At 48.7% G+C, this 27,650-nt stretch overlaps 1 protein-coding gene across 1 annotated transcript in view; it reads right to left on the reverse strand.

Moving 5' to 3' along the window:
* Positions 1–6,122: 6,122 nt before the first annotated feature.
* PRDM16 (PR/SET domain 16) overlaps positions 6,123–27,650 on the reverse strand; it is a 29,858-nt gene continuing 8,330 nt past the window's right edge. Inside the window, exons 4-15 of the mRNA XM_070956278.1 lie at positions 25,972–26,170; positions 25,596–25,743; positions 23,536–23,689; positions 20,945–22,337; positions 19,753–19,840; positions 15,730–15,902; positions 15,163–15,240; positions 12,651–12,820; positions 11,099–11,273; positions 10,220–10,444; positions 9,461–9,635; positions 6,123–7,366 (exon numbers count right to left, since the gene is read on the reverse strand). Of these exons, the coding sequence (XP_070812379.1) occupies positions 7,232–7,366; positions 9,461–9,635; positions 10,220–10,444; positions 11,099–11,273; positions 12,651–12,820; positions 15,163–15,240; positions 15,730–15,902; positions 19,753–19,840; positions 20,945–22,337; positions 23,536–23,689; positions 25,596–25,743; positions 25,972–26,170 (3,113 nt within the window). The 3' untranslated portion in view covers positions 6,123–7,231. The remainder of the gene's footprint in view (positions 7,367–9,460; positions 9,636–10,219; positions 10,445–11,098; positions 11,274–12,650; positions 12,821–15,162; positions 15,241–15,729; positions 15,903–19,752; positions 19,841–20,944; positions 22,338–23,535; positions 23,690–25,595; positions 25,744–25,971; positions 26,171–27,650) is intronic.

Here is a 27,650-nt window from a genome sequence, read left to right on the forward strand (position 1 = left end):
GGCGCAGGGCGAGCCCAGCGCAGGTTTTGCGCGGAGCAACCCCGCCCGGCGGGGAGGCGGCTCCGGAGCGCACCTGTGACCTCTCCCAGCTGCTCCCGGCCAGGTGGCTGTTCCGGCTGGGCGGGGCGGCGAGGAGCCGTTGGGAAGCCCCCCCCTCTCTCTCTCTCCCCCCACCCCACCGGTAGTTGAATGGATCTCCCCAGGTGGAGAATGGATCTCTCCAGGTGCAGAATGGATCTGCCCAGGTGCAGAATGGATCTTATCTAGGTGCAGAATGGATCTCCCTGGGTGGAGAATGGATCTGCTCAGGTGGAGAATGGATTTCTCCAGATGGAGAATGGATCTCTCTAGGCGCAGAATGGATCTCTCTGGGTGCAGATTGGATCTCTTTAGGTGCAGAATGGATCTCCCTGAGTGGAGAATGGATTTCTCCAGGTGGAGAATGGATCTGCTCAGGTGGAGAATGGGTCTCTCCAGGTGGAGAATGGATCTGCTCAGGTGGAGAATGGATCTCCCCAGGTGGAGAATGGATCTCCCCAGGTGGAGAATGGATTTCTCCAGGTGGAGAATGGATCTCCCCAGGTGGAGAATGGATCTCTCTAGGTGGAGAATGGATCTCCCCAGGTGGAGAATGGATCTCTAGGTGCAGAATGGATCTCCCCGGGTGGAGAATGGATCTGCCCAGGTGCAGAATGGATCTTATCTAGGTGCAGAATGGATCTCCCCGGGTGGAGAATGGATCTGCTCAGGTGGAGAATGGATCTCCCCGGGTGGAGAAGGGATCTGCCCAGGTGGAGAACCAGGGTTTAGGATGGGCGCAGGATCGGGGAAGGAAGGAGGGGGTGAAAACAGCTGCCCTGGGTACCAAACCTGCAGGGGGGGCCGGGGATGAATGGGTGGGTGGGGGAAATGGCTTCTTTTGTGCCCCCCCAGCTCCTACTTTTTGGGGGTGGCCCTTGCAGACAAAGGGCTCTCCGGGTCTCGCCTTGCAGAAGTGGATTTTGCAGCTTGCATTTCCTGTACAGGTAGTCCTCAATTTACAACGGTACACTTAGTGACCGTTCAAATTTACCCACTGGAAAAAAATTGACTTGTGACCGCTTTCCACACTTATGACCCTTTCACCATCCCCACGGACACCTGAGCAACATTCAGACACGTCAGCTGACTCGTATTTATGACAGTCGCAGTGTCCCCGGGGTCGCGTGATTCCCCTGTTTGCGACCTTCCGATGAGCAAAGTCAACGGGGAAGCCAGATTCGCTTAACGACCACGTGACTCGCTTTAACAGCTGCAGTCATTCGCTTAACAATGGTGTCAAGAAAGGTTGCAAAACGGGGCTAAACACACTTAACAAACGTCTCGCTTAGCGACAAGAAATCTTGGGCTCAGTTTGTGGTCGTAGGTCGAGGACTAACTAAATAAGTTTAAGCCATCTGGACTTACCTGCTGCGTGGTCCTGGGGGCAGGGGAAAAGGCCCGTTGGATTCAGCGGAAGTTTCATTCCAGGTAAATTCACAGAGGACTAGAAACTTAACAGATTTCAATTAACCGCGCCTTTCGTAGCAACATATCCAAATTGAACCGTCAAGACTCACCAAAATTCCCGCTCTTTCCACCAGGAAGTTTCCACGGATGCTGCTTGGCCAGCGGAGCTGAAGAAATCCCGGGTTTTCCCACTTGGGCGAGGCTAACTTTCAATCATGGCTAGAAAGTGGTTAGTTTTCTGAACTTCTGTCAGAATCATACGGGATGGAAGAGACCTCGGACGTCTTCTAGTCCAACCCCCTTCGCATCCAGAAAAGTAGTGGTCATCTTCAGAACAGGCTTTCCCTACAGCGCCTGGTGTGAAAACTATCTTCAACTACATCAAAAATCAAATATTTTGTAAGAAAAAAACCCAGTTTCCTGGCACTTCCAACTTTTAAAACCGGGGCGCCCTCTGCTGGACAAAGCTACCAACTGCTGAAGAAAAAAAATATCATTTTTTACATTTTATATTGGATATACTGCAAAAGATTTGCGTTGTTTGCTTATGTTTTAAAATATTAATATATTATTTTTTTGGGGGGGAATAATGTATTAATATTTATAAGTAAGATTTATGGGAGGTTCTTTAAATGTTCAGGATGTGGCTGTAAGGTTGGATGATAAACGAAAGCGTTGGAAGTTGATTTTCTCCAAGGATGTCAATTGAATAGGGGAGAGAAGAATATTATCTGCCGAACAAAACTCCGCATTGGCGACAGGAAAGGCATCCGGCCAGTAAACACTCAACTCCATTCAGTTGCCCAGACTCCACCCCGCACGGGATTATGGAGTCCTTAAATAATTATATTAAGAAATAGAAAAAGTGCTTTTTTTCAAGATATTAAGGAATTGTTGTCGGGAATATTGGAAAAGGCAATATTTTCTTCCAATCAAAGAAGGCAGGGTGATCCCTTACCATAATATCTTGTTTAATATTACAGTAGTGAATTCACTGGTTAATTAAAAAGGAGGCTGTGAGTTCGATCCTAGGGAGAGGCGGATATTTCTCTCTCTCTGGGCACAATGAGAAATAGATCTGCCGAACAAAACTCCGCCCTGGCGACAGGAAAGGCATCCGGCCATTAAAAACACTCTGCTAGCTCCATTCAGTTGCTCAGACTCCGCCCCACACGGGATTATGGGGTCCTTAAAAAGTGATGATGAATTCTCATCTATAAATCCATAGTAGCATTGGGGAAAATTGCATTTGGTCTATGTTTTTATTCTACGGCATGAGCCTCAAAAATCGGTGCTTTTTCAGAAAGTTGCTAAGTTTAATCGCAGTTCGCTGGTTTCCCTAATTCGCTAATTTTTTAACAGAAATTAAAATAATAATAATAATAATTAAAAAAAACCCTTCAGGATTCGTGGTGGTGGGGATATTTACAGCCGACTTTCAAAGTATCCTTCCCCTCGAGGGGGAGGGGATTGGGGATTTTGCAGTATCCTTCCCCTGGAGTGGGGTGGGAATGGGGATTTTGCAGTATCCTTCCCCTGGAGTGGGGAGGGAATGGAGATTTTGCAATATCCTTCCCCTGGAGTGGGGAGGGAATGGGGATTTTGCAATATCCTTCCCCTGGAGTGGGGAGGGAATGGAGATTTTGCAGTATCCTTCCCCTGGAGTGAGGTGGGAATGGAGATTTTGCAATATTCTTCCCCTGGAGTGGGGAGGGAATGGAGATTTTGCAATATCCTTCCCCTGGAGTCGGGTGGGAATGGAGATTTTGCAATATCCTTCCCCTGGAGTGAGGTGGGAATGGAGATTTTGCAATATCCTTCCCCTGGAGTCGGGTGGGAATGGAGATTTTGCAATATCCTTCCCCTGCCACGCCCACCAAACCATGCCCACCAAGCCACGCCCACAGAACTGGTAGTAAAAAAAATTGGATTTCACCCGGGGGGGGGGGATAAGAAAATATTGATTTCCGATATGTGTTTGCCCCTTAATGCATTATTATTATTATTATTATTATTATTATTATTATTATTGTCATCAAATGATATCAAATGACACAATTTTTCTGCCTCGGTGTATAGAAACCCGCAAATTTTGATTTCAGAGTGTTTCTCCGTTTCATCATTTTTTCAATCGCAAAAAAGCTAGCGTTTTTTTTTTTCAAAGGCAATTCAGAATGGGCAGCCAAATTTCTCAAGATCCACTTGAGGGGGAAACCAAGTTTGTTAACCTGGAATAAACCGGGTTTGTTGTGCAGACAGACGCTCTTGAGAACCAGGCCTGGTGTGAGACACATATTTTTGTGTGTGCTGTTGTTGACAAAATGAATTCACAGGCAACCAAGGTGGTAACACGGAGACACACACACACAGGTTCCGTATCTCACGGGCAGGGCGAAAACTAGGATTTGTAGTTTAGGCTAAACCTTGGTCTGATGGAGAGAAGTGTTCCTATGATGGTGGGCAGCCATTGTCGCTGGGCTGACGTATCGTGGTTAAGGTTTGTTGAGCGAGCCGTAGTTGCAGAAAGTTCAAAATGGGCAAGATGACGAGTGCAAGGGGAGGCCACACCCCTTTGTGGGTGGAGCTTCAACTACAACGGCCATCTTGAATATTTTGGGGGCCGAAGAGTGTGAGGCCATCAGAAGTGGTTGGATTCACACGTGCTAAGCCCAAAGATGGCTTGTTATGATAGGGGAAGACCAAACCCAGGCCAAAGTCAAGGTCAACCAAGTTGATTCAAGTTTGACCTGGGTCTTTAGACTTGGATAAACCAAGTTTCTCCAAGCTTGGATAAACCAAGTTTCTCCAAGCTTGGATAAATCAAGTTTATCCAAGTTTGACCCAGCTTCATTCTTACCCCATTCAGATCCTGCCTTAAAATGCAGCCACTTTTAAACCATGATCCGGTGACCCCCATCTCATCCCTGGTTACTGCCGCTTCTCCCCGAATCAGGGGGAGGGGGGTTTCAAACTCCCCTCAAGCAACTTAGAAGGAAGGCCATATTTAAAAGAAATAATAAAATAAAATCAGAAACTGAAGTGCGTTTGGAGAGGCTCCAAATTTACTTCTCGTTCTCGTTTGAAAGTCTTTGCGCTACACAGGTAGTCCTCGACCTACGACTGTAATGGAGGCCAGAACTTTCATCGCAAGTTGAGGCACCTGAAATTTGTTTTTTGCAGTTGTTGTGGCCTGTCGGCCACCGGCCCCTCCAGCTGCCGAATCAGAGGAGGAGGAGGAGGTATGGGAGTCAGGGTCAGCCTCAAGGCAACCTGCGAGCTCCAAGAGGGAAGAGGGAATGGAGCTGTCAGAGAGAGAGACAGAGGCGGAGCCTGGGCCGTCCGTCAGCCCTCAGATGGAGAGTCAACAGCCCCCCATCTGGAGGTGGCTGATGAGGAAGAGGAGGAACAGCTGGGTCCAGTGCCTGACGCACGGATGCACAGAAGGCAGAGGAGAGGAGAGCAGTGGAAATCTATGGGCCGGTCCTCGGGATAGAAGAGCCACCGCTGCTAGCGAAGCCCCCACCCCAGCTCTGGGGATAAAAGGCAGGGGGGCGGAGATGAATAGATGTGGCCGACAACTATTTATCTCCTGGATGGACAGACTTGTTAGCCTGCGGTGAGAGAGAAACGTTTTGCCGGGGCTGCTGGCGCTCCTAATAAAGGAATCATTGCTTCAAGTACAGAGGGTTTGTCGTGTTTGGAGAGCTGGGTCAGAACAGCAGTGGTGTTTTTGTGTGTGTGTGTCCAGCTGTTAATACCCCAGAACTGGGTCATAAGTAGCTTTCGGGACTGAGGGGATTGTACGAGTCACTAAGTGAACGACCTTTTAAGTGAGGACTTGCCGATATAGATGACGACACAACGATTAAAATGGCATGTTTATTTTCTTTTCTTTGCCAACGCTAACAACCAATGAAACGACTAGTTGAATTCAGGGGATCGGAAGTCACAGACATTTATTTATAATTTTTTTTGGGGGGAGGTGGGGGTGGGGTGGGGGCTCAGCAGAACTGTTTCAGTCACTCGTTTAAATCGCTTCCGTTTGCGGGTCAATTATTTTGGGCCCAGCTTAAACCGAGGCTGGATTTGCATCGGTCCTGAATTCGGTTTCACCGATCTTGGTCTAGAACCGCTTTTGAAAACATTGGCGAGGTTGAGAGGAAAGATTCGGATTTGAAGATCTGCAAATCTGGAAGCCCAAAAGAAAAAAAGAAAAGAAAAGAAAAAAAGAAAAAAGAAAAACCCCAAACCCCAAACCCTGGGCGAAAATGTACAACGAAATGAAAGCGCTCCCGCTGTTGCGATCCTTTGCAGTCGTCTGTCCTTGACATCTGGAGTCTTAAGAGGAAGCGCTGCCTTTTAAATAGAAGAAACAACGTGGATGTTGGATGAAATTAAAATTTTCCTCGCTCTTTTCGTCGTGAGCTGCTCTCGGAGCTCGGAAACCACATTCCCAAAGGCAACGTGATGCTCGTGAATCGACCCAAGCGAAATTTGTTGAAATTTATTTGCAACTTTCCTGGCTGTGACGGAGAGAGAAGATCGGATGGAAGCTAACATAATGGCGGTTTAGGAAGGAAATTTAAAAATAAAAATAGGATGTACACAGTTCTAACGAACCACTGTTTATAGACATGAACGCTAGAAAATATGTTTCTCTACGAGGTTCTATTTTGTGGGATGCAAGACAGATTGGTCTGTCTTATTTTATTTTTTTTCCTAAAGAAGAAGAATTTTTGCAGAATGCTTGCGGATTATCGTGGCTGAAATGCTCAAGGTTTTAATCCTCCTTCGGGGAAGGCGGGGAACAAAATTTTTAGAATAACCACCACCTGATCCAGAACATCTCTAGAGGAAATTCTAAAGAAATTCCAAAGTGGGGAAAAATATAAATCTTTTTTTGCGGAGGGGTTGGGGGTTTGGAAATTTGAAAACTTCCAAGGCGAAGTTTGGCACAGCGAAACTCGTGATTCTCTCGCTGGCCGAGCCGAGCTTGCCTTCACTTTGATTTGAGATCGATGGGAGGGGATTAATTTTGGCAATCAAAACACCCTAAAAAAATCAGCTTTCTACCCAGCCCCATCATTCTGGGCCTCTCGATTCAGAAGACACCAGGTACAGGAAGCAGTGGAAACCGTCTGCTTCTTGAAACCCAGATAGAAAATTGATGGGCTGTGAAAGAAGAACGTCTGTTAGAAGACTGGGCAGTGGTCCATCCGGCACAGGAAATGTGGAATTCACGGGAAATCTCTGGAGAAAAAGTGGGGTACGATGGATGCACGTGGACCTCAGGTGAGGAGAACAACAGAGAGAGAGAGTCAACATGGTCCTTATCGCAAGAACGTCTTGGGTAGTAGGTTACCATCTTGGTCGCAGTCCTGGACAGGTGGGCTTGGGGGCTTCATGGGGAGAAGGATTGGGGTCTGGGGACAAGTGCATCTTTGATGGCTCAGCAACATGGTTTATAACATGGAGAGGGGTCAGGACAGGGTTTGGTGGGTCCTCCACTTGGCGTGTCCCTCACTGGAAGCCAACGTTCTCCCGCCTGGTGCTACGCGATGGTGAGGTCGGGTTTGGTGGGTGGGCTTGACCGATGGGGAAGGGAGCTGTCCGTGGTGGGTTTCTCCTGCCCCAGGGGGTCCTTCTGCCAATCTTCCGCTTGCTGGGAGAGCTGAGAAGGCCAACGGGCGGGCACCTCGGCCTCCCGCGCTGGGATCCTGGTGGGGCCGCCTCCCTGAGCGTCTCAGAGGTGGCCGATGGCATTGAAGGTTCCTGGCTCGGAAGCGGCTCCAGCCATGTTCAACCAGGCGTCCAGGGGGTTCTGGGAGGAAGGATGGAAGGGGGTGTTCTTGGTAAGAGTCAACATCATTGCGTAAGCCTATGAAGCACAGAAGAAAACAGCACATGAAAGTGGCGGTGAACAGGAAAGAATCCGACGTCAGAATCCGCGGCCGGGATTTCCGAGATCTGGGAGGATTTGGTGATGGATGGGGGCGGGGGGGCTTCCAGCTGTTGGGGAAGGGGAGGGGTTCAGTTCCCATCACCCAAAGATAGGGAACTGTGGGCGCCGCAAGGTGCCCAGCGTGCTTGAACGCTTGTTGAAGTTGGAGAAACCTGGCTTAAATTTGCACATTTCCGTGTTTGGACCCCGATACTCCAGGTTTGGGGCCCCTTCCTGCCCTAGTTAAAACAGAAGGTGACCACTAAGGAATCTGGGATGCAAATTTCTCTCTGCTTGCAAAGATTTGGAACTGGTTGCTACAGAAACTGGAACAGATCGGGTGGCTTTAGTTTATTTTGTTTTACTGTACATGATGATGTTGTGTTTTAATTTAATTTAAATTTAATTTGGTTGTCTACGGAAAGATAAAGGCCCCTTCGGCACCCAGAAACTCCCAAAATAAATGATCGATTCTACAGTAGGGAAGAAACTATGGGAGATTTCTTCACAGGAGAAGTGAAAGATTCCATTTTCCCAAACAACAACACCAACCCGCCCCTCCCCCGCCCCGTGAAAATCCTGAGACGTACGAGACAACATTTAGAACGAAGGCCACGGGGGTCTCCCTTTGCAGATTTATGTCCTTTAAAGAAAATAAATTATTGGAGTGGAATCCCCCATTTTCTTCTCAAAGGCCAGCCGGAGATGACAAAACGAGGTACAAATAAGCAGGACACCGAATCGTTAGTAAACCTTTGGCAAATTAGTTTTAAGTCACAAGAAAGACAAAGAGACATGCATGGGAACAAAAAAAAAACGAGCCGGTTTTCTAAACAGAAAAAGAGATAGAAACGGGGTGGTGGTGGTGGTGTCTCCCTCAGTCGCCTCACCCCGACAGGAGACTTCTGTTCTGCGAAGTTGTCCTTGCTGGATAAAGGCTATTTCTATTGCAGTGATGGCTAACCTTTTTGCCGTTGTGTGCCAGGAGGGTGGGGCAGGGGGGAGTTGCGCACACATGTGCCCACACCCATAATTCCATGTGCCACGCCCCCACGCATGCACGTGTGACCCCCTCCTGCTCTCCCCGCTCCTGGCACGTGATAGCCTGGTAGGCCCGTTTTTCTCTCTCACCTGGCTCCAGAGCCTCTCTTCCAGTGGGACCGGAAGTTGGCAAATGGGACGCTTTTGGCCTCCAGAGGACCTCCCGGGGGAGGAGAGAGGCTGTTTTTGCCCTCCGCAGACTCCTAGAGAGGCTCTGGAGGCTGGGGACAGCACAAAAAATGGGCCTTCCGGTCCCACTGGAAATTGGCAAATGGGCCGTTTCTGGCCTCTGGAGGGCCTCCAGGGGGGTGGTGAAGGCCGTTTTCGCCCTCCCCAGACTTGCCAGGTGAGAGAGAAAAACGGGCCTTTCCCACTACTCTCTGGAGGCAGGAAACAACCTGTTTCCCTACTTCTGGCCCAGAAAGCGCAAAAATCAGCTGGCCGGCACGCGCATGTGCGCTGGAGCTGAGCTCGCGTGCCCACTGATATGGCTACATGTGCCACCTTTGGCACGTGTGCCTTAGGTTCGCCATCACGGTTCTATTGACTTGGAAGTGGCTTCACAGGGATGCCAGTGAGGGGAGGACGTCTCAACTCTTCTACGGGGTGGGGGTGGGGACACCCGAGGAGATTTTGGAGGGATGCAAGGGCGCCCAGTACCAGTCGAGTCTCCTCGAAAAAGACCGAGAGAAATTAGAAAGAAAATCTCGAGCCAAGTTTAAAGCGGGAAAAGGGACGCCTCTGAGAGACTGTCAGCCGGATTCGAGCTGCAGGAAAGTTGGAAGAGGACGTGTGCTTTCGGTCTGGAGATGGAACACTGACAGGGGGATGGAAGGGGGGGTGGGAAATTACACCTCCTTAACCTGGATGGAAATTGGAATTGCTGGCAGGGACGGGGAGGGGAGGCAGTGGGGTCTCGGGGATCTCAACGCTTTGGGGTCCGCAGGGAAATTTGTCGAGCCTCGCTGCGAAACTCAGGATCGAACCTACCTGGTTTTTGGCCTGCCTGAACAGAGTTTGTTTTAGTGCCTCCGAATCTAAGGTGGAATTATAGACAGCTTTAACGTCAAAAGCTTCCTCGGAGGCCTGGCGGAAGTCCAGCCCCTTCCCAAATTCCGACATCTGTTCCAAATCTAACAAGCCGGCTTCGTCCTCCTCAGTACACCTGTACCAAGCACCAGGAAGGGAGGGAGGGGAGGGAAAGCAGGGCGACCTGTTAGTTCCATCCGGCTGCAAACACACTCGGGGAGGGGGGTGTGCAGATGCCAGGAAGGGGGGGGGCTCCATAGAGCCACATGCGAGACGAGGGAGGGCGAGCGACACAGACAGACAGATAGACAGGCAGGCAGATGGATGGATGACAGGTAGACAGACACAACTATAGTAGTACAAGATCGTTGAGCACAGAGTGGATGTTGGGCGTAGCGGTGTGAGCCTGGATTGTACATGGGGGCGGGGGGGAGACTTCGAGTGATTCTCCGTGTCATGGAAATTCCTCCCGATCAGGCATTATCACTTGCTCAAACCGCCATGGTCCTAGAGATCTGAGGACCATGGGTCATGCATTTCTGAGGACCATGGGAACATCTTGGGAGTTGACCGGCAGCCAAAACAATTTGGCCAGCCTTTTTCCCATGAATTTCTGGAGTTTGACGTTCTAGCCAGTCCCAAATCACTCATTCATGGGGCGTGGAATGAGAAGAGAAAAGCGAGGGTCCCCTCCCTTCCACCAGGAGAGTGGAAACCCACCTCTGGGCACGGTTAAAGCTCATGGTGAGGGACGCGGCCTCCTCTTCCTCCTCATCCTCATACCCTCCTTGTGGCTCGGCGGTGGGCGACACCGTCTCGTCTTGAGACTTCCCCGTCAGGCTGTCGTCGTCCTCCTCTTCCAGTTCATCCTCTTCCTCATCGACGTCTTCTACTTTGTCGTTCGGAAGACCGTGGGTGGCGCCGTCGGCGTTCTGGATTTCGGGCCTGGTGGAGGGAGAGCGCAAAGGTTAGAACGCAGGACGAGGGTCGACAAAGCCTTTTGAAGGCCATGTAGGAGATGACCAGGCTGAGCCCGAGGGAAAGAGGGGTCAAACGCGTCATAAGTCACGTGTCCCTTCGCGCCCGCAAGAAGTCTAAGTCCAGCCAATCTCAAATGACTTTCTTATCTCCTGCTCATTTTCCTTGACTGTTAGTTGGCCGGATTCTTGTAGAGAGCTTAAACTTGCAATAAATCTTTATGCTCCTTTGAACCGCCTGAATCTCCTGATGTCTGCAGTTTGATAGGCCACCTGTTGTTGCCTTGAAGGCAACTGGATCTGGACAAGATCCAATGGAAACGTTCCTTGGGGATTGAAGAGAAATCTTTCCGTTTGGAAAGAAAGTGGACCTTTCCTTAGACTTTCTCTTGGGAGAGAATTAGAAAGGTCAGAGGCGGAGAGAATTGTACAGGGAGTCTTCGACTTACGACCACAACTGTTGCTAAGTGAGAAATTTGTTAAGTGGGTTTTGCCCCGTTTTACGGCGTTTGTTGAAAGAGTCAAATCCGCACGGAATTTGGTGAAAACTTGGTGAGGAACCCGATTGTCCGCTGAGGTTAATGAGAGGAGCGACAGCTTTCTTGGTTGATCCCCCGCCTACCTTTTCTCTGCTAAAGCCGTCGATTGGTTCATCTCGCTATTGGCAATAAAGTTTCTGATTTCAGAGAAATAGGCGTCTTCTTTCTCGTCTAAAAGTGCTTGGTGTTCCGATTCGGAGGCGGGCGAAGATGCATTGTTCCCCAAGTGGTTTGTAATGACTCCGGCATGCTGGCTTACTGGAAGAGGAGGGGGAGGAAGAGAAGGAGAAGCAGGAGGAGGAAGGAGAAGAATCGGCGGAGGAGGAAGAGAAGGAGGAGAAAGGAGGAGGAGGAGAAGAAGAAGAGGAGGAAAAGCAGGAGGAGGAAGAAGAAGGAGGAGGAGAAGCGGGGAGGAGTAGGAGGGAGGAAGAAGAAGAAAAAGGAGAAGAAGGAGAAGAAGAAGAAGAAAAAAGAAAAAAGAAGAGGAAGAAGAAGAAGAGGAGGAGAAGCGGGGAGGAGGAGAAAGAAGAAGAAAAGAAGAAGAAGAAGAAATAAGGAGGAAGGAGAAGAAGAGAAGGAGGAGGAAGGGGGAGGAAGGAGAGGAGGAGGAGAAGGAGAAGAAGAAGAAGAGGAGGAAGAGGAAGAAGAAAAAGGAGAAGGAGGAGGAGGTGGTAGAGGGACGAGGAAAAGGGAGAAAAGGAGGAGGAGGAAGAAGAAGAAAAAGAAGAAGAAGAAAAAAAGGAGGAGGAAAGAGAAGAGGAGAAGAAGAGGAAGAGGAGGGAGGAGGAGGAGGAAGGAGGAGAAAATGGGGAAGAGAAGGAGGAGGAAGAAGAAGAAGAGGAGGGGCAGGAGGAAGGAGGAGAAGGAGGAGAATGGGGAGGAGAAGGAAAAGAGAAGGAGGAGGAGGAAAAGAAGGAGAATGGGAAGGAGGAGGAGGAGGAGGAGGAAGAAGAGAAGGAGGAAGTTAAATACTGAAGATGGACATGGACATTTTAATGCATGATGGCACCAGGGGAGATGATGAGCTTCCATCCTCTTTGGTGTTGGTTGATTAGACCAGAATCTCAGTAGAACCACAAAGGACCGGAGACGTCAAGAATCTTCTTGACTAGTCTAGGATGATAGGAAAACTGGGGGTGGCGGTGGGGGTGGGTGGGTCGGGGAGCTGGACTAGATGACCTTGAAGGAAACTTCCAATCTTATGATTCCCTTGGTAACTTATGAGGAATGTTGGTGACGGGGCGGGGGGGATATATTCCTATCGATTTACGGGAGATATTAACTCCAGCCAGGCAATGGTTCGGTGGCTGAAATTTTGGCAACGTCTCCTTTAACATTTCGACAATCTCGTTAAAGAAGACTCGTGGGGATGCAGGAAGATACTTTGGGGTAGGAAAAAAAAAAGGAGGGAGGAGATCGGACAGGTGTAAATCTTTTTCTAAGGTGGGCACCATTGTTTTTTTAAATCTTGGAGACCCGTTCCACCTGCGTGAAGTTGTGCATTGTTAAAATTTAGGGTTGTTTAAAAAAAAGAAAAGAAAAGAAAAGAAAAAGCTAGAGCGCTCAACCGCAACCCTATCGGAGAAGGGAAAGCGACGGTCCCTGTGCGGGCGCCGAGCTGAAAACTTCGTTTACCTGGAACGTTTTCGTGCTCGTGTTTTTTCAAGTGTCGGTCCAGGTTGGTCTGCTGGCCGAAGCATCGATTGCAGAGGTGGCATTTGAAGGGTTTCTCTTTGTTGTGGATATTCCGGACGTGACGCTGGAGGTTGGACGAGATGCTGAACGAGCGGTCGCAATATTTACACCTGGAAGCGGGGGAGAAAGATGGGGGGAGAGAGAGAGAGAGAGAGAGAGAGAGAAAGGATGGGGTGGAATACATGTTGTGGTCAAATCTCCTTTCCTGCCACCCTATTAAATGTCGTCTTGTTTAAAAGACAACACCCCCCCCCCCCCGGGGTGTGGGAAAAGGAGGATTTAAAGGAAAATTTAAGGAAGGGCTGCAGTTCCTCTGAGTTTGCTCAAGAGGGCGGCATTGAGATGCGTAAAGAGGGGATTAAAAATTGCAGGCAGAAGCCAGGGGGCTTTGAAATGCAGACCAATCCTATTAAATTTTACACTTTTCTCTCTCTCTTTTTTTTCCCTTTCTTTTCTTTTTCCTTCCTTCCCTTTTTCTTTTTTCTTATTCTTCCTTCCTTCCCTCTCTTCCCTCTTTCCTCCCTCTCCCCCTCTCCCTTCTTTCAGTTTTCCTTTTTTCCTTTTTTCTCCTGCATTCCTTTCCTCCTTCTTCCTTTTTCCTCCTCCTTTTCTTTCCCCTTCCTTCTCTTCTTTATTTGGTTCTCCCCTCTCTTCCCTCCTTCTTTCCCTTCTTTCAGTTTTCCCTTTTTCTCTATTCTTTTTTCTCTTTTCTCCTCCTTTTCTTTCCCCTTCCTTCCCCTTTTCTCCTTTTTATTCTTCCTTCTCTCTCTTTCCTCCCTCTCTCTGTCCCTTTCCCTTCTTTCAGTTTCCCTTGTTTCCTCTTTCTTTTTTTCTTCTGCATGCCCTTTCCCTTCTTCCTTTTTCCTTCACTTTCCCTGTCTTTCCTTATATCCCTTTCTTTAACCTCCCTCCCTCCGTTCCATCTGTCTCTGTCTGTCTGTCTCTCTCTCTCTCTGTCTTTCTCTCTGACTTTCTGTCTTTCTCTCTCTCTGTCTGTCTCTCTCTCTCTAACTTTCTCTCTCTGTCTGTCTGTCTGTCTCTCTCTCTGTATTTCTTTCTTTCTCTCTCTCTCTCTGTTCTCTGTCTGTCTGTCTCTCTCTCTCTGACTCTCTCTCTCTCTATGTCTGTCTCTGTCTGTCTGTCTGTCTCTCTCTCTGACTTTCTCTCTCTCTCTCCATCTGTCTCCGTCTGTCTGTTTGTCTGTCTATCTCTCTCTCTCTCTCTCTGTCTCTCTGTTCTCTGTCTGTCTCTCTCGCTCTGACTTTCTCTCTCTCTATGTCTGTCTCTGTCTGTCTGTCTGTCTCTCTGACTTTCTCTCTCTCTCTTTCTCTGACTTTCTCTGTCTCTCCATCTGTCTCCGTCTGTCTGTCTGTCTCTGTCTTTCTTTCTCTCTCTCTGTTCTCTGTCTGTCTGTCTGTCTGTCTCTCTCTCTCTCTGTCTCCATCTGTCTCCGTCTGTCTGTCTGTCTGTCTCTCTCTGGCTTTCTTTCTTTCTTTCTTTTTCTTTCTTTCTTTCTTTCTTTCTTTCTTTCTTTCTTTCTTTCTTTCTTTCTTTCTTTCTTTCTTTCTCTCTCTCTCTCTCTCTCTCTCTCTCTCTCTCTCTCTCTCTCTCTCTCTCTCTCTCTCTGACTCTCTCTCTCTCTCTCTGTCTGTCTGTCTGTCTGTCTGTCTGTCTGTCTCTCTCTCTGTCAGGGTGCTACATTATGCAGACGGCGCATACTTTCCAAATGTGCCAAAGTTAGAAACACAAGCAGCTCTCCAAAAAATATCTTTATTATTTTTGGAATCGGCAGAGATACCTTTCCGAAACTCCTGTCTCAAAGGGGTTTTTTGGGGGTATGTGAGTGGAATGAGCTCATAATCTGAGAAATGAGAAAGGTTTACTGTGCCAAATATTACCTCCTCCTTAAAAAGAATATTGCCCATGGCTTAAGATGGTCCCATAAACCCCCCATATTTTCTCTCCCCCCCCATCTTCTCCTGCATCTCTTTTGTTCTCTGACAATACTTTTTTTCCTGTTTTTTGCATACAAAAATGGCTCAAGGGAATTGGGTTAGAGTTAGCTTCAGAAATCCTATCTCGGTTTTAATCGGTGGCCAAGGCAAACAGACAATCGAATTCAAAAACCGAGTTTTTCAGTTATTCTTATTCTTATTATTTTTTTGTAAATACGGGCCTCCTGTGTGGAACGGTGGCATCCGCCTTGGTTCGGGTGTTCCAATCCAGAATTAGATTTTAATTTTACCCAGCAATTACGTACAAGCCATTTCTATAACAATAAGCCTGCCTAATTTACAAAAAAAAACAGAATCGAAGTTTCATTATTCTTTTTTTTTTTTTTTCCCTCGTTGCAAACGCAAAAAATCCGGAAGCAGTTTCGAACCGGAGACAAAAATATAATCCTTCTGGTGATCCACTCCACGAAATGTGTATTTTTTTTTTTTAAACTCACCGGTAAGGCTGCTCCCCTGTGTGTGTTCGGAGATGTCTGGTTAGATTGGCTGAACGCGGAAAGATTTTACCACAGTATCTAGAAAGCCAAAAAAAGAAAAAAGAAAAAAGAAATCAACCTTTTTTTCCCCCACCGTTATTATTCCCTGTCGATTGGAAAAGTCCCTTGAAGACATCTAGTCTGATTGAGGGTTGCCCATCGGGGAAAAAAAAAACAGAAATAGAATAAACAGAGTTGGAAGGGACCTTGGAGGTCTTCTAGTCCAACCCCCTGCTTAGGCAGAAAATCCTACACCACTTCAGACAAACGGTTATCCAGCATCTTCTTAAAAGCTTCCAGCGTTGGAGCATTCGTAACTTCTAGTGGCAAGTTGTTCCACTGGTTAATTGTTCTCACTGTCAGGAAATTTCTCCTGAGTTCTAGGTTGCAAGGAGAACGAGAAGACACTGAATTATCTAGGGTTGTCTTCTCCTTACAGCTTTGTGTCTCTGAGTGTGTCCCACTTATGGTCTGATATCTACACACACACACACATATACACATACACACACTTCCCTTTTTTGGTACCTGCAAGTGTAACGTTCTTTGCCCTTGCGCAAAATGGGATCCGATAAGGTGGGAGGGGGCGACCGGAAGTTGAATGGGTGGTGAGGGAGGGGAGGCAAGGAAGCCCCCCCGGCATCTGTCTTCATGGCAGCAAAACTTTCCAGTTTCTCCGTCATGGTTTCTATGGCGGACATCTAAAAGGAGGAAAAAAAAAAAAAGGAATAAAACCATCGTTTGGCCAAGTTTCACAAGGCTACATTTTGGGGCTAATGTTTGGAAATTTGGGGGTAAGAAATTGGGGGGTTGAGGGTGTCATAGAAGGGGTTTTAGAGATCATCTAGCCTGACTGTTCATTAACCCTTAATCCGTAGACTGCATTAACAGAGGGACAAAATCAAGATCACGGGAAGTGTTAATACCGCTTTATTCTTCTTCTCCTTCTCCTCCTCTTCCTCCTCCTTTTCTTCTTCTCCTCCTCCTCCATCATCTTTCTTCTCTCCTCCTCCTCTCCCTTCTTCTTCTCTTCCTCCTCCTCCTCCCTCTTCTCCTTCTCTTTCTCCTCTTCCTCCTCCTTTCTTCTTCTTCTTCTCCTCCTCCTCCTTTTATTATTATTATTCTCCTGCTCCTCCTCCTCCTTCTCCTCCTTCCTCTTCTCCTTCTCCTGCTCCTTCTCCATCTTCCTTCTGTCCCCTTCCTCCTCCTCCATCTTCTTTCTCCTCCTCCTCCTTTCTTTTCCTCCTCCTCTCCTCCTCCTCCTCTCCCTCTCCCACCTCCTCCTTCTCCTCCTCCTCCCCCATCTTCCTCCTTATCATCCTCATCACATCCTCGTCTTCTTCATCACATCCTCATCCTCCTCATTGGCACGGCTCATCACACGGTCAACCAGATGTTGTATATTGGAAGACTGCTATCATGTCGCACCCGGGTCCTTCTCTTCACTAAACTGAACACACCCAGTTCCTGCAACCTGTTCTTCGTATGTTTTAGCCTAATCCTCTTTGTGGCTCTTCTCTGCACTCTTTCCAGAGTCTCAACATCATTTTTATTTCATGGGGACCAAAATTGGATGCAGGATTCCAAGCGTGGCCTTAGAAAGAAGAAAGGAGGAAGAGGAGGAGGAGGAGAAGGAAAAGCAGAAGAAGAAGAGCCTTGGTAGTACAGAGGTTTAAGGCACCCTGTTATTAAGCTGGTTATTAAGACCAGCTGCCTGCAATTACTGCAGGGTTCGAATCTCGCCAAGGCTCAAGGTTGACTCAGCCTTCCATCCTTTCTAAGGTAGGTGAAATGAGGACCCGGTTTGTGGGGGCAATAAGCTGACTTTGTATAAAATATACAAAAGGATGAAGGCTATTGCTGAGCACATTGTAAGCCGCCCTGAGTCTTCGGAGAAGGGCGGCATATAAATCAAATTAAAATTAAAAAAAAAAAAAAAGAAGAAGGGAGAGGAGGAGTAGGAGAGAAGAAAGATGATGGAGGAGGAGGAGAGAAGGAAGATGGAGAAGGAGAAGGAGAAGGAGAAGGGGAAGAAGGAGGAGGAGAAGAAGTAGAAGAAGAAAAGAAGAAGGAGAAAAAGAAGAAGAAAGGGGGAGGAAGAGAAGAAGAAGGAGGGAGAGGAGGAGGAGAGAAGAAAGATGATGGAGGAGGAAGAGTAGGGAGGAGGAGGAGGAGGAAGACTGCCACGCAATGAGGATGCTATTCTAGGCTCTCACTTCTCCCTGTCAGTTCTCCCTGTCAACATGGGGTGGAGGTGGGGGATCATTTTTATCTCCCTTCCCCCCCCCGTCCCCCCAGCCCGAGCTCGGCATGGGTGGCTCTCTTTCTCCGCAGCCGTGGAGAATTATCAGCTGTGCCGTCGGAGCCATGATTCTCCCCTATTCTGACCCACACAAACACAGGATCTTCCTGGCCGGCCTGATCTCATGGCCGGGCCCATTGAAAAAGGAAAAATGGAGGGAAGTTATTAAGCAAACTTTCCAGCCCGAGGAAAACAATGAAGCCCCTAAGTTTAGCCTGGAAAACAGCCGTTCCCAAAAGATTCAGAACTGCTACTCTTTAAAAAAAATAAAATTAAATAATAAAATTAAAAAAAAACGGGGAGCCTGGCCAGCGCGGAAACAATGAGAGCCACTCCGGAAACAAAAACCCTCCAAAATTGGCCACAATTGGACACAAAAGATTTGGACTGGGTTTTTGGGCTTTAAAACGGACACCCTGGAGGTGGTGTCACCAGTGAAAGTTACCCTGGCAGGACATCCAGGTTTGTTTGTTTCCCCGCCCCCGCTCCCCCCCCCGGATGAAGGAAGTGTCTACCCCTTGTCCCATTCTCTGGAAAGGGACAGGTTTCCTTCAAGCCTGATATCATTTCCCCTCTTCCTGGCTTTCTTTCGAAAAACGAGGGTAGCCGTTGGAAGCACGGCTGCAAGGCTTTTGAGCTTCTCGCATGACGTTCCCCCGCCAGGGCAAGAGATCTTGGGAGATTCTGGAATTGTTGTCTGCACTTATGGGGTCCGTCCGGTCGTAATTCCTAAAAACGCCAGCCAGCCGGAGTCAAACGCTTCTCCTTAGTCATCTGAATCTGGTGATTCCTCTTTCTCCACCGTGAAGTTCACTCCAATCCGCTCCAATCCCCAAAGTCATCGCCTCTCAATTTCCTGATCGGAGCGAGGGAGGAGAAGCCGGATGGAGGAAGGGTCTTCTTTGAGCCTTGGGTGAACTCAACGGCGGGGGAGCTGTGACGTGGTTAACAAAGCCACGGCTCGGCCCAGCGAGCCAACTCGTTGTCTGCTTGTGTCTGAGCTGGTTGGCCGAAGACTGAGATCACGGGTGAAATGCTACCAGTTCTGACCGGTTCACCCGAACCGGTAGTAAAAAAAAAATGCTACCAGTTTGAGCGAACCGGTATTTCTGATGATCAGCTGAGCCGCGTGATTTATATTTGCTAGAAAGCAGGAAATCCTGCTTCCCCCCTCGCTATTCTACTTACCCTTTGCAGACTCAGAAACGGCATCTTAATCCTCCTTTTTCAGCGCTGCACGGCAGCGCCTGTGATGCGCCTGTGTGCAAAGCGCCCGCAAAGCAAACTGGTGGTGGGAGACTTCAGAGCATTTCACCCCAGACTGAGATGTTTGAAGGCTAAAATGTGTGCTTCCTCGGTGGTGGAGCCTTTCATGGTAGATCAAAGTCTCTGGAACTTTGGGGAGCAACGTGTTTCCACGCGGAGCTCTCCAAGGTGCTGAAAACCGGTTTCTTTTGATAAGACGACCTGGTTGCCAGGATGATGACTCTACTCAACACTGAGCAGATGCCAACCTTCTCAGGTAGACCAGACAAGAAGCAAGACAGATTCTACTTTATTGTGAGGCCAAGTTAATACCGTGTTTTCCCCAAAATAAGACCAGGTTTTATATTAATTTTTGCTCCAAAAGACGCATTATGGCTTATTTTCCGGTTAGGTGTTATGTTGGGGGAAATATAGTACTAAACGCCTCCGTCTGGCTAATGAGCTTAACTGGGGCTTATTTTGGGGGTAGGGCTTATATTACGAGCATCCTGAAAAATCATGCTAGGCTTTATTTTCCGGTTGGGTCTTATTTTTGGGGAAACAGGGTAAAATCTTGCAAAATTGAATGTGTGTCTCTTTTTACAGCGTGATGCGTTAGGCAGGATCCTTTCTGAGTTTCTTTCTCGGCCCGTTATGCAGTGGTGGGCTCCCCGTGCCCTTATCTGATTGTTTCCCTAGGCGGCATCTCTTCCTCCCCTTCTCCCAAGGGCCATTACATCAGAAATTAATAATTAATTTAATAAATAAATTAATTAAAGCAGAAGACTGAGCTTCTGCTCACACACACACAACCACTTTTGATCATGCTTCATGCAGCTGGTTTAGTTTGATTAACTTTTGAGGAAGAAGCTTAAAGTCTCGGGTGGATTTCTAAGGGCATTTTATCAGTTTTGTGGTTCAAAACGCTGGCTAGTTCAGTAACTCGTTTGGGCATAACGAAGGTTGTTAGAGGACACTGGCCATCCAATGTTTCTTGGTCTTACCTGAGGATGGAAAAGCAATGGGGAAGGCCGCAGGTATTTCTCCTTTAGTGCTCCAACTGAGTCAGCCACCTTCCGCTTCTCCACCCTGCTGGACAACAAGACAGAGGGTTACATACCTCACAGAAGAAAATTCAGAATCTCCTTTGTATACTTGTTGAAAAAGGAGGAGAATGTAGTCTAATTATTGTATTTCCTTTGAGGAAACACGGGCTATCAATTGCATTAACAGAGGGATACAATCAAATGCTCCGCCCATCATACAGCTGAAGGCTAAGCAGTCCCTTATCTGACCATGTCCCTAGGTAGCATCTCTTCTCTCCACCTCTCGAGGGCATTCACACATACAATTGCACCAGTGTTGGGATTCAATTTTTTTTTACTAATGGTTCTGTGGGTGTGGCGTGGCAGGCATGGCAGGGGAAGGATACTGCAAAATCCCCATTCCCTCCCCACCCCACTAACCTGCTTTCCAGCTCCATTCTCCTGTGCAGGGCAACAAAAGAAGTCCCAGCCAATCAGCTGAGACTCAGGAGGCAGCAAATAGATCGGGGGCGGGGCCAGCCAGAGGCGGTATTTGCAGGTTCTCTGAACTACTCAAAATTTCCGCTACCGGTTTGCCAGAACCAGTCAGAACTGCTGCATACCACCTCTGAATTACAGACTTCGCAATGCGGCCATCACCCCTTTTGCTGCCTGATAAATTACAAAGGTTCTTCCCTAATTTTCTTTCCCTACCTGTTATGCATCTGTGGGCTGGGCCCGGGATCAGCAACCCGGGGCTCTGGAGCCGCATGTGGCTCTTTCATTCTTCTGCTGCGGCTCCCTGTGGCTGGTTGGCTCCACAATTGATAGGGCTTTTGGTTAGGACAGGTAGAGGAAAAAGGATGCCGCACTAGGAAGAGACTCTATGGTGGGGGAACCAACTTCCAGTTGGCAGAGGAAAAAGGATGCCGTGCTAGGAGGAGACTCTATGGTGGGGGAACCAGACTTCCGGTCAGCTCCAGAATTGAAAGGGGACTTCTGTTTAGGACCTTTGTGGTTCTTTGAGTGTTTAAGGTTGCCGACTCTTGGGCTAGTGCCTCTCTTATCTGACCATTCCTAGCCAGCATCTCTTTCCTCCGTCCCTCAAGGTCTTTCCCACACGCCCTCACAACAACAACAATAACACCATCAAGGCTGAGAATATTAATACCTGTAGATGGGGTCCATGAAGAAAGGAGAGGGCTTAGCGTAATGCAGGGAAGGTTGAGGGAGCATCTGAGCTTGATTCATCTTGGGGACTCCGTCACCGGCCACCATCTTCCTCTCGCCGTAGACGTGGTTCTTCCGGGGATCCCGACTCCCGTGATGACTGGCCCGGATGCGGCTGCTGATGGTGAGATCCAGAGGCTGTTCCTCGCCGGCGTGACGGGCGGGGAGGACTTGGGCTGCTTTGCTTTCTTTCGGCTTGGTGGTGAGGTCGAAGGGCGACTCCGAGCAGGGCCCGCCGATTTTGTGCAGGTCCCGGGGCGACTTTGGTTCGGCTTTGACCAGCAAACTGTGATTGAGAGTCCGCTCCGTGAACGGGTAAACCGAGTGGGAGAAGTTGGGAAGGAACTGGAATGGGAACATGGAATGATAGGGAAGGGTCCCCATTTTTTTCTCCTGCATACCCATAAACCCGGGCCCGAAGTACTTTTCGGCAATGGAAGCGATGGCCTTGATGGAATCATTCGTGGCCCCCATCATCGGCAGCAGCTGATCCTCAGGGGGAGGGAAGAACGTGTGCTGGGAGTAGAAGATGGGGAGGTCGCTTGTGCTGTTGGCGGAACTGGTGGGGACCGAACCGCTGCCGAAATCTGGCTTGGTCTCCCCAGGTTTACTTTTCTCCTTCGTTTTCTCTCGCTCGCTCTCCACATCGCTCTCTAAGTCCGACCCGGTGCCGGTGGTGGTCTCCAGGTCGGTGCCCGTCGTGGTGTTGATGTCCTCGAAGTCGCTGGCATCCGACAGGTCGCTAGTCCTGGCTTTGAGCTTCTCCAAGTAGGAGTTCCCCAAAGGGGTGCTGTTGAACCTCTCCTCCACATGTAGCGGGTGGCTGCTGTTGCCGACGGCGGACATCAGCGGGAGCGGGGAGTGGCCCAGAGGGCTGGGGAGCTTGGCCTCTTGGGTGTGGTTGATGGGGCTCTTGAGCAGGGGCGTGGGGGGCAAGAGAGGAGGCCTGGGGTACAGCGAGGGAGGGAAGATTCCTGGGAACCCGGGGGCGAGAGCTGGGAACGCAGGGGGAGCAGGCGAGAACGGAATTGCTCCCGGGTGCGGCCGGGAGGGGAAGTAGTCGCCGAAGCCGAGTCCGGTATGATTGAGGTTGGGCGATGTCTTAGACTTGTCCATCAAGGAACTGGGCGTCAGAGGCAAACCTGGTGCGAAAAGGCCTCCGGGGTTATAGTGGTTCTTGCCTTCGCAGAACCGCCGGTGTTTGTTGAGCGAGGAGGTGGTGCTGAACATCTGGCCGCAGTCCTTGCACTTGATTTGAGTCCGGCAGTCGGCGTGCATGCGCTTGTGTCTGCAGAGGTTGGAGAACTGCGTGTAGGATTTGTGGCAGACCTCGCCTAAAGCATCAACAGAAACCAAAAGACCAAAACCCAGTATGAAATTAATATGAAAGAACGGGTCGGGTGCGAGAGAAAGCGGGCATTCTTGGTATTTTAACGGGGGGAGGGGTGGGTGGGAAAAAAAGAAGAAGAGAGGAAGTGGGGAACCGTTTTTAAACCGACGCGGACCAAGTGGTTGCCCTGGGATGAAGCCGAGCCAGAGACGTGGACGACAGGACAACGCAAAACCAAAGGACGTGGGATTGATTTGAAAGGTGGGCAGGTAATCCTCGACTTACGACCACAACTGAGCTCCAAAATTTTGTATTGCTAAGTGAGACGTTCGTTCGGTGAGTTTGGCCACATATTACGACCTTTCCTGCCACGGTTGTTAAGCGAAACAGTGCAGTTATTGAGTAATATGGTCATTAAGCGGCCTTCCCATCGACTTGGCTTGTCGGAAGATTGCAAAAAGGGGTGTCAGCCCTGAAGCTGGCCTGACTGAGGCTATTTTGGAGCTTCAGTGTTGCCACACTGGAGCTGAGGGATAAGGAGGGGGGGAATAGAGATACTTTCTCTTGGGAACCAAAGAGAACAAAATACTTTCTCTTGGGAACCAAGGACATTCCTGCAGGTGCTCGGAAGGAGGGGACTGGAGTCACCTGGCAACTGGACAGTATCCTGATTGGACCACGTGACTGTTTGTTTTGAGAAAGTGGGAAAAAAAACTTTTACTTTTAATTTAGGTGAAAACCGTGGGAATAATCAGAGTCAGCTTTCACTAGCCTGTGCCAATATGACATATCCAATAAATTTATTATTTTGAGGAATTTACCTGCCTCAGAATTTTGTTTGCTACGTTACTTGGAACCCTGACAAGGGGATCATGTGGCCCCGGGACACTGCAACCGTCCTAAGTACACGCCAGTTGCCAAGCATTTGAATTTTGATCGTGTGTTCGTGGGGATGCGGCAAAAACGGTTATACGTCACATTTTTTCCAATGCTGTTGTAAGTTTGAACAGGTCCCTGAATGAACTGTGGTAAGTCGAGGACTACCTGTATGCAGATCTGCAGCCTCTCTGGATTCCCTCCCTTCCATTCAACCGTTACCCCGTCGTAAAGGTGGGCAGCCAATCAATCGGATTGAGGAACCAACCAACCAACCAACATCGAGGGGATTTTGGGGGCGCAAGGCAGTGGCTGAGGCAACTTACATATGAAAGGCTTCACAGTGCTGTGGATGTGTTTGTGCTGTTTGAGGCCGGAAGAAGTGGCGAAAGTCTTCCCGCAGTCCGGACAAGCGTGCGCCCGCGCGCCGACGTGCTGGGAGCGAATGTGCCTTTGGAGGTTGCTGGGGTCAGTGAATACCTGAGGAGGCGGCAAACAAACACCAAACAAAAACCAAAGTAAAGACAAAAACGCAGTTTTTCTCGCAGGGAATTTGGTGTGTGTTTTGTGTGCGTTTTGTGTTGATTCGATCTGACAGCATAACCTTGGGAGACAGGAGGGAGAGCTGCACCCGAAGTTCGGTTGTTTTTTTTTGACTGTCGTGGCACGATGCTCGACTCCGTTTCTTAGCCGAGGGAGCCGGCCGGCATTGTCCAAAGACGATTTCTAATGGTCGTGTCACCGGCGTGGCTATACGCCGAAGGGCAGGGAATCAATCAATCAGAATAGAGCTGGAAGGGGCCTTGAAGGTCATCTAGTCCAACCACCCACTCAAGCAGGGCACCCTGTACCATTTCAGACCAGTGACTGCCCAGTCTCTTCTTCAAAACCTCCACTGATGGAGCACCCACAATTGTCCTCACTGTTAGGAAGTTTCTCCTTAATTCGGTGGGAAGTGGTACCTATTGATCTACTTGCATTTGCATGCTTTCAAACTTTAATATTGGGTACTTGCAGGACTACCTCCTACCGGCCTCCCACCGCCCAGTGCGCTCACATAGGACTGCCCTCCTCCGGGTCCCATCGGTCAGACAGTGTCGGCTGGCGGCCCCCAGGATGAGGGCATTCTCTGTGGTCGCACTGACCCTCTGGAATGGTTTACCCACTGGGCTCCGGACGGCCCCCGACCTCCGCACCTTCCGCGCCGACCTAAAGACATGGCTCTTTCAGCAAATTCCCTGATCTGCCGTGCATTTTAATTTGAGGGATTTGGGCCTTTTAAATCGGATTTTAACATTTTAATTCTATTTATTCTATTTGTTTTATTCAGTGAGCCGCCCTGAGTCTCTCGGGAGAAGGGCGGCATATAAATATGACAATAAATAAATAAATAAATAAATAAATAAATAAATAAATAAATAAATAAATAAATAAATAAATAAAAATATGTAGCAGTGTATGACCCTAAACCCGCCTTTATTCCTTCTTCTTTATAGGTCTGGGGTCCACTCTTTTGCCCGCCCAAAGCATTTTACAGCTAGGACAACCCGCAAAAATTCAAACCCTAAACAAGGTAAAGTTTTTTCTGTTTCAGGTGAGTCGAATTCTAGGAAACGGTGCTCATCAGCCAGAGTTTTCTGAAAGATCCTTTCATGGTGACGTGGCCGGCACGGCTGTACGCCAAAGGCACACAGAATGCTGTTTCTTCCCCCACCGAAGTGGTACCTATTGATCTACTCGCGTTTGCACGCTTTCGAACGGCTCGGTGGGCAGTCATGCAAAAGGCATCGTTCGCAACCCGCAGAAGGAAAAGGGGCGTGAGAAGTATCTCAGAAGAGACCTTCCCTAGCTGTGTGGAAAGTAAAGGAGGGGAGGGGCACTTTCAGGTTCTGTTACTGTAACCTCACAATAAAGGTTGTGTTAATATTCATGGTTTCCTGTCTGGTCTACCTTGAAGGGTTGATGGAGAGAGAGAGAGGGAGAGGGAGAGAGAGAGAGGGAGATGAAGAGGGAGAGTGGGAGAGGGAGAGAAAGAGAGGGAGAGAGGAAAAGGGAGAGAGAGGGAGAGGGAGAGAGGGAGACGGAGAGAAGGAGAGGGAGATGGAGAGAAAGAGAGGGAGAGGGAGATGGAGAGAGGGAGAGGGGCAGAGAAAGAGAGGGAGAGGGAGATGGAGAGAAGGAGAGGGAGATGGAGAGGGAGAGAAAGAGAAAGAGGGAGAGGGAGATAGGGAGAGAAAGAGAAAGAGAGGGAGATGGAGAGAGGGAGAGGGAGAGAGGGAGGGAGAGGGAGACGGAGAGGGAGAGAGAAGCCATTTGACCATTGGCCTTTGGGCCAACCAACCTTTGGGCAGTCTTCACAAGGGCCCGCCCACCCCGAAGGCCATACCTTCACGCAATTTTCGCACTCGAATCTCTTGCCACTGTCGTGCGACATCTGGTGACGGATCAAGTTGGATTTCCAGTTGAAGGCCTTGGGACATTGGTCACACTTGTATTCCCTTTCTTCCGTGTGGATGATCATGTGCTGTTCCAAGCTGTGGGAGAAGGACGGACGGAAAATAACCGAGTTTGGATGGGGCCTTGGAGGTCTTCTAGTCCAACCCCCTTGCAAAAGTTGCAAAAGACTGGTCTTTTGGGGGTGTCACCATCACCCGAACACCGAAGATTTTAGGCCAGTATTTTTCAACCCTACCGGCTGGGGAATTCTAGGAGTTGCCGTCCACCCCCTCTGAAACACCGATCTTTGGGGCTGCCCCCATCACCTGTACTTGTTCGGAAACATCCTTTCACAGTCTTTGCATTCGTGGGCTTGGTCGTCCTCCATGCCTTCCTGCTTGATCTCCTCGGTCAGGGACTCGTACAGAGAGCCGACGGCGTGACAGGAGTACTTCTTATGCCGCCTCATCTCCATTTTGGACTGGAAGAGCTCGTCGCAGTCCTCGCAACGGAATGTGGGAACGTCTGCGGATAAAGCAGAGACCCCCACGGTTACCGGCCGCGATGCTGAAGGGTCGGAGGTCACCCAGAGCCTCGATTTAATAAAAATATTTAAATATAATATATATATATAAAATTAAAATCTCGGGTGTTTTCCCGTGTCATTATAAATAAGTTGGTTATTATGACACGGGAAAACACCCGAGATTTTAATTTTTTGCATATGCACACCCGCGAAAATTTAAGAAGACATATATATATATATAATATTTGTGGAGAATCTATCGCAATCAAACTCATTGACGGACTGGTGCGATTCTCAAGCAGAGATCTTGCAAATCTTCTCAATTTTGGTGACTTTAAGCCACCTGGACTTCAACTCCCAGAATTCCCCAGCCAGCTGTCTGGGGAATTCTGGGAGTTGAAGTCCACACGGATTTAAAGCTATACAGGCCGTCGATTCATTTAGTGACCGTTCGAAGTTACAATGGCATTGGGGGGAAAAAAAGTGACTTAGGACCGTTTTTCACACATATGACCGTTACATCATCCTTGTGGTCACGTGATCAAAATTCGGACATCACTGACTCGTATTTATGACGGTCTCAGTGTCCTGGGGTCACATGATCCCAATTTGCGACTGTCGGAGCAATGAAGTTGATGGGGAAGCCGGATTCGCTTCACCACCTTGACAATTGCATTGATTCACTTAACAACGATGGGGAGAAAGGTCGTAAAATGGGGCCCTTCACAACTGTCTCACTTAGCGATGGAAATTTTTGGCTGTAAATCGAGGATTACCTCTATATACATACATACATACATCTTAAAACCTAACTCTTTCAATCGACATGAGGACGCCAGAAAAAGACTTATATATCCTATTAAAGAGCAATCCGCAATTTTTATTCACTATTTTTTCTACTGTGGCTTCCCTCAACCAAACTAAAACTAAATTTTAACGTACATTAAAACTAAATTTTAATGTACGTTAAATGGAGGCGTTTTTTTTTAATGTAAATTTCTCCGACGACGTTGTCGGTCGTACAAATTTTCCTAGACATAGAGGGTTTTTAATGGAAAACTCTTTGGGGGTACAGGATTTTGTTTCCCCTCTACTAAAAGTCTCTTTAAAAATTAAAAATAATAAATTAAAACGGACTCTGCCTTATTCAAATGCCAGCCTGAGAAGGCCTTTTCTCAAATCGGATCAATGGGATCGCAAATTATATTTCTCTTTCTGCAGATTTTTTGATGGGGAAAGGGGCCATCAATTGAGCTTAGACGATCACTCCAGACCAGTGGAGATTCAGACCGGTGGGATTCGGCCGGTTCGTATCGGTTCACGCGAACCGATTGTAGCAACCTGCCTTGGGCGTGATCTATATCGCCGTGTTTTTGATGCCGCACGCCTGCATGGACGGCCTGCGCGAGTGAATTGCCGTGTCGTTTGACATTGCACGCGTGTGAGGACGGAGCGCGCGAGCGAATCGCCATGTTTTGT

Source organism: Pituophis catenifer, unplaced genomic scaffold (assembly GCF_029215685.1).
Source record: "Pituophis catenifer annectens isolate HBS135680 unplaced genomic scaffold, rPitCat1.0.hap2 SCAF_18, whole genome shotgun sequence".
Classification (NCBI taxonomy): Eukaryota; Metazoa; Chordata; class Lepidosauria; order Squamata; family Colubridae; genus Pituophis; species Pituophis catenifer.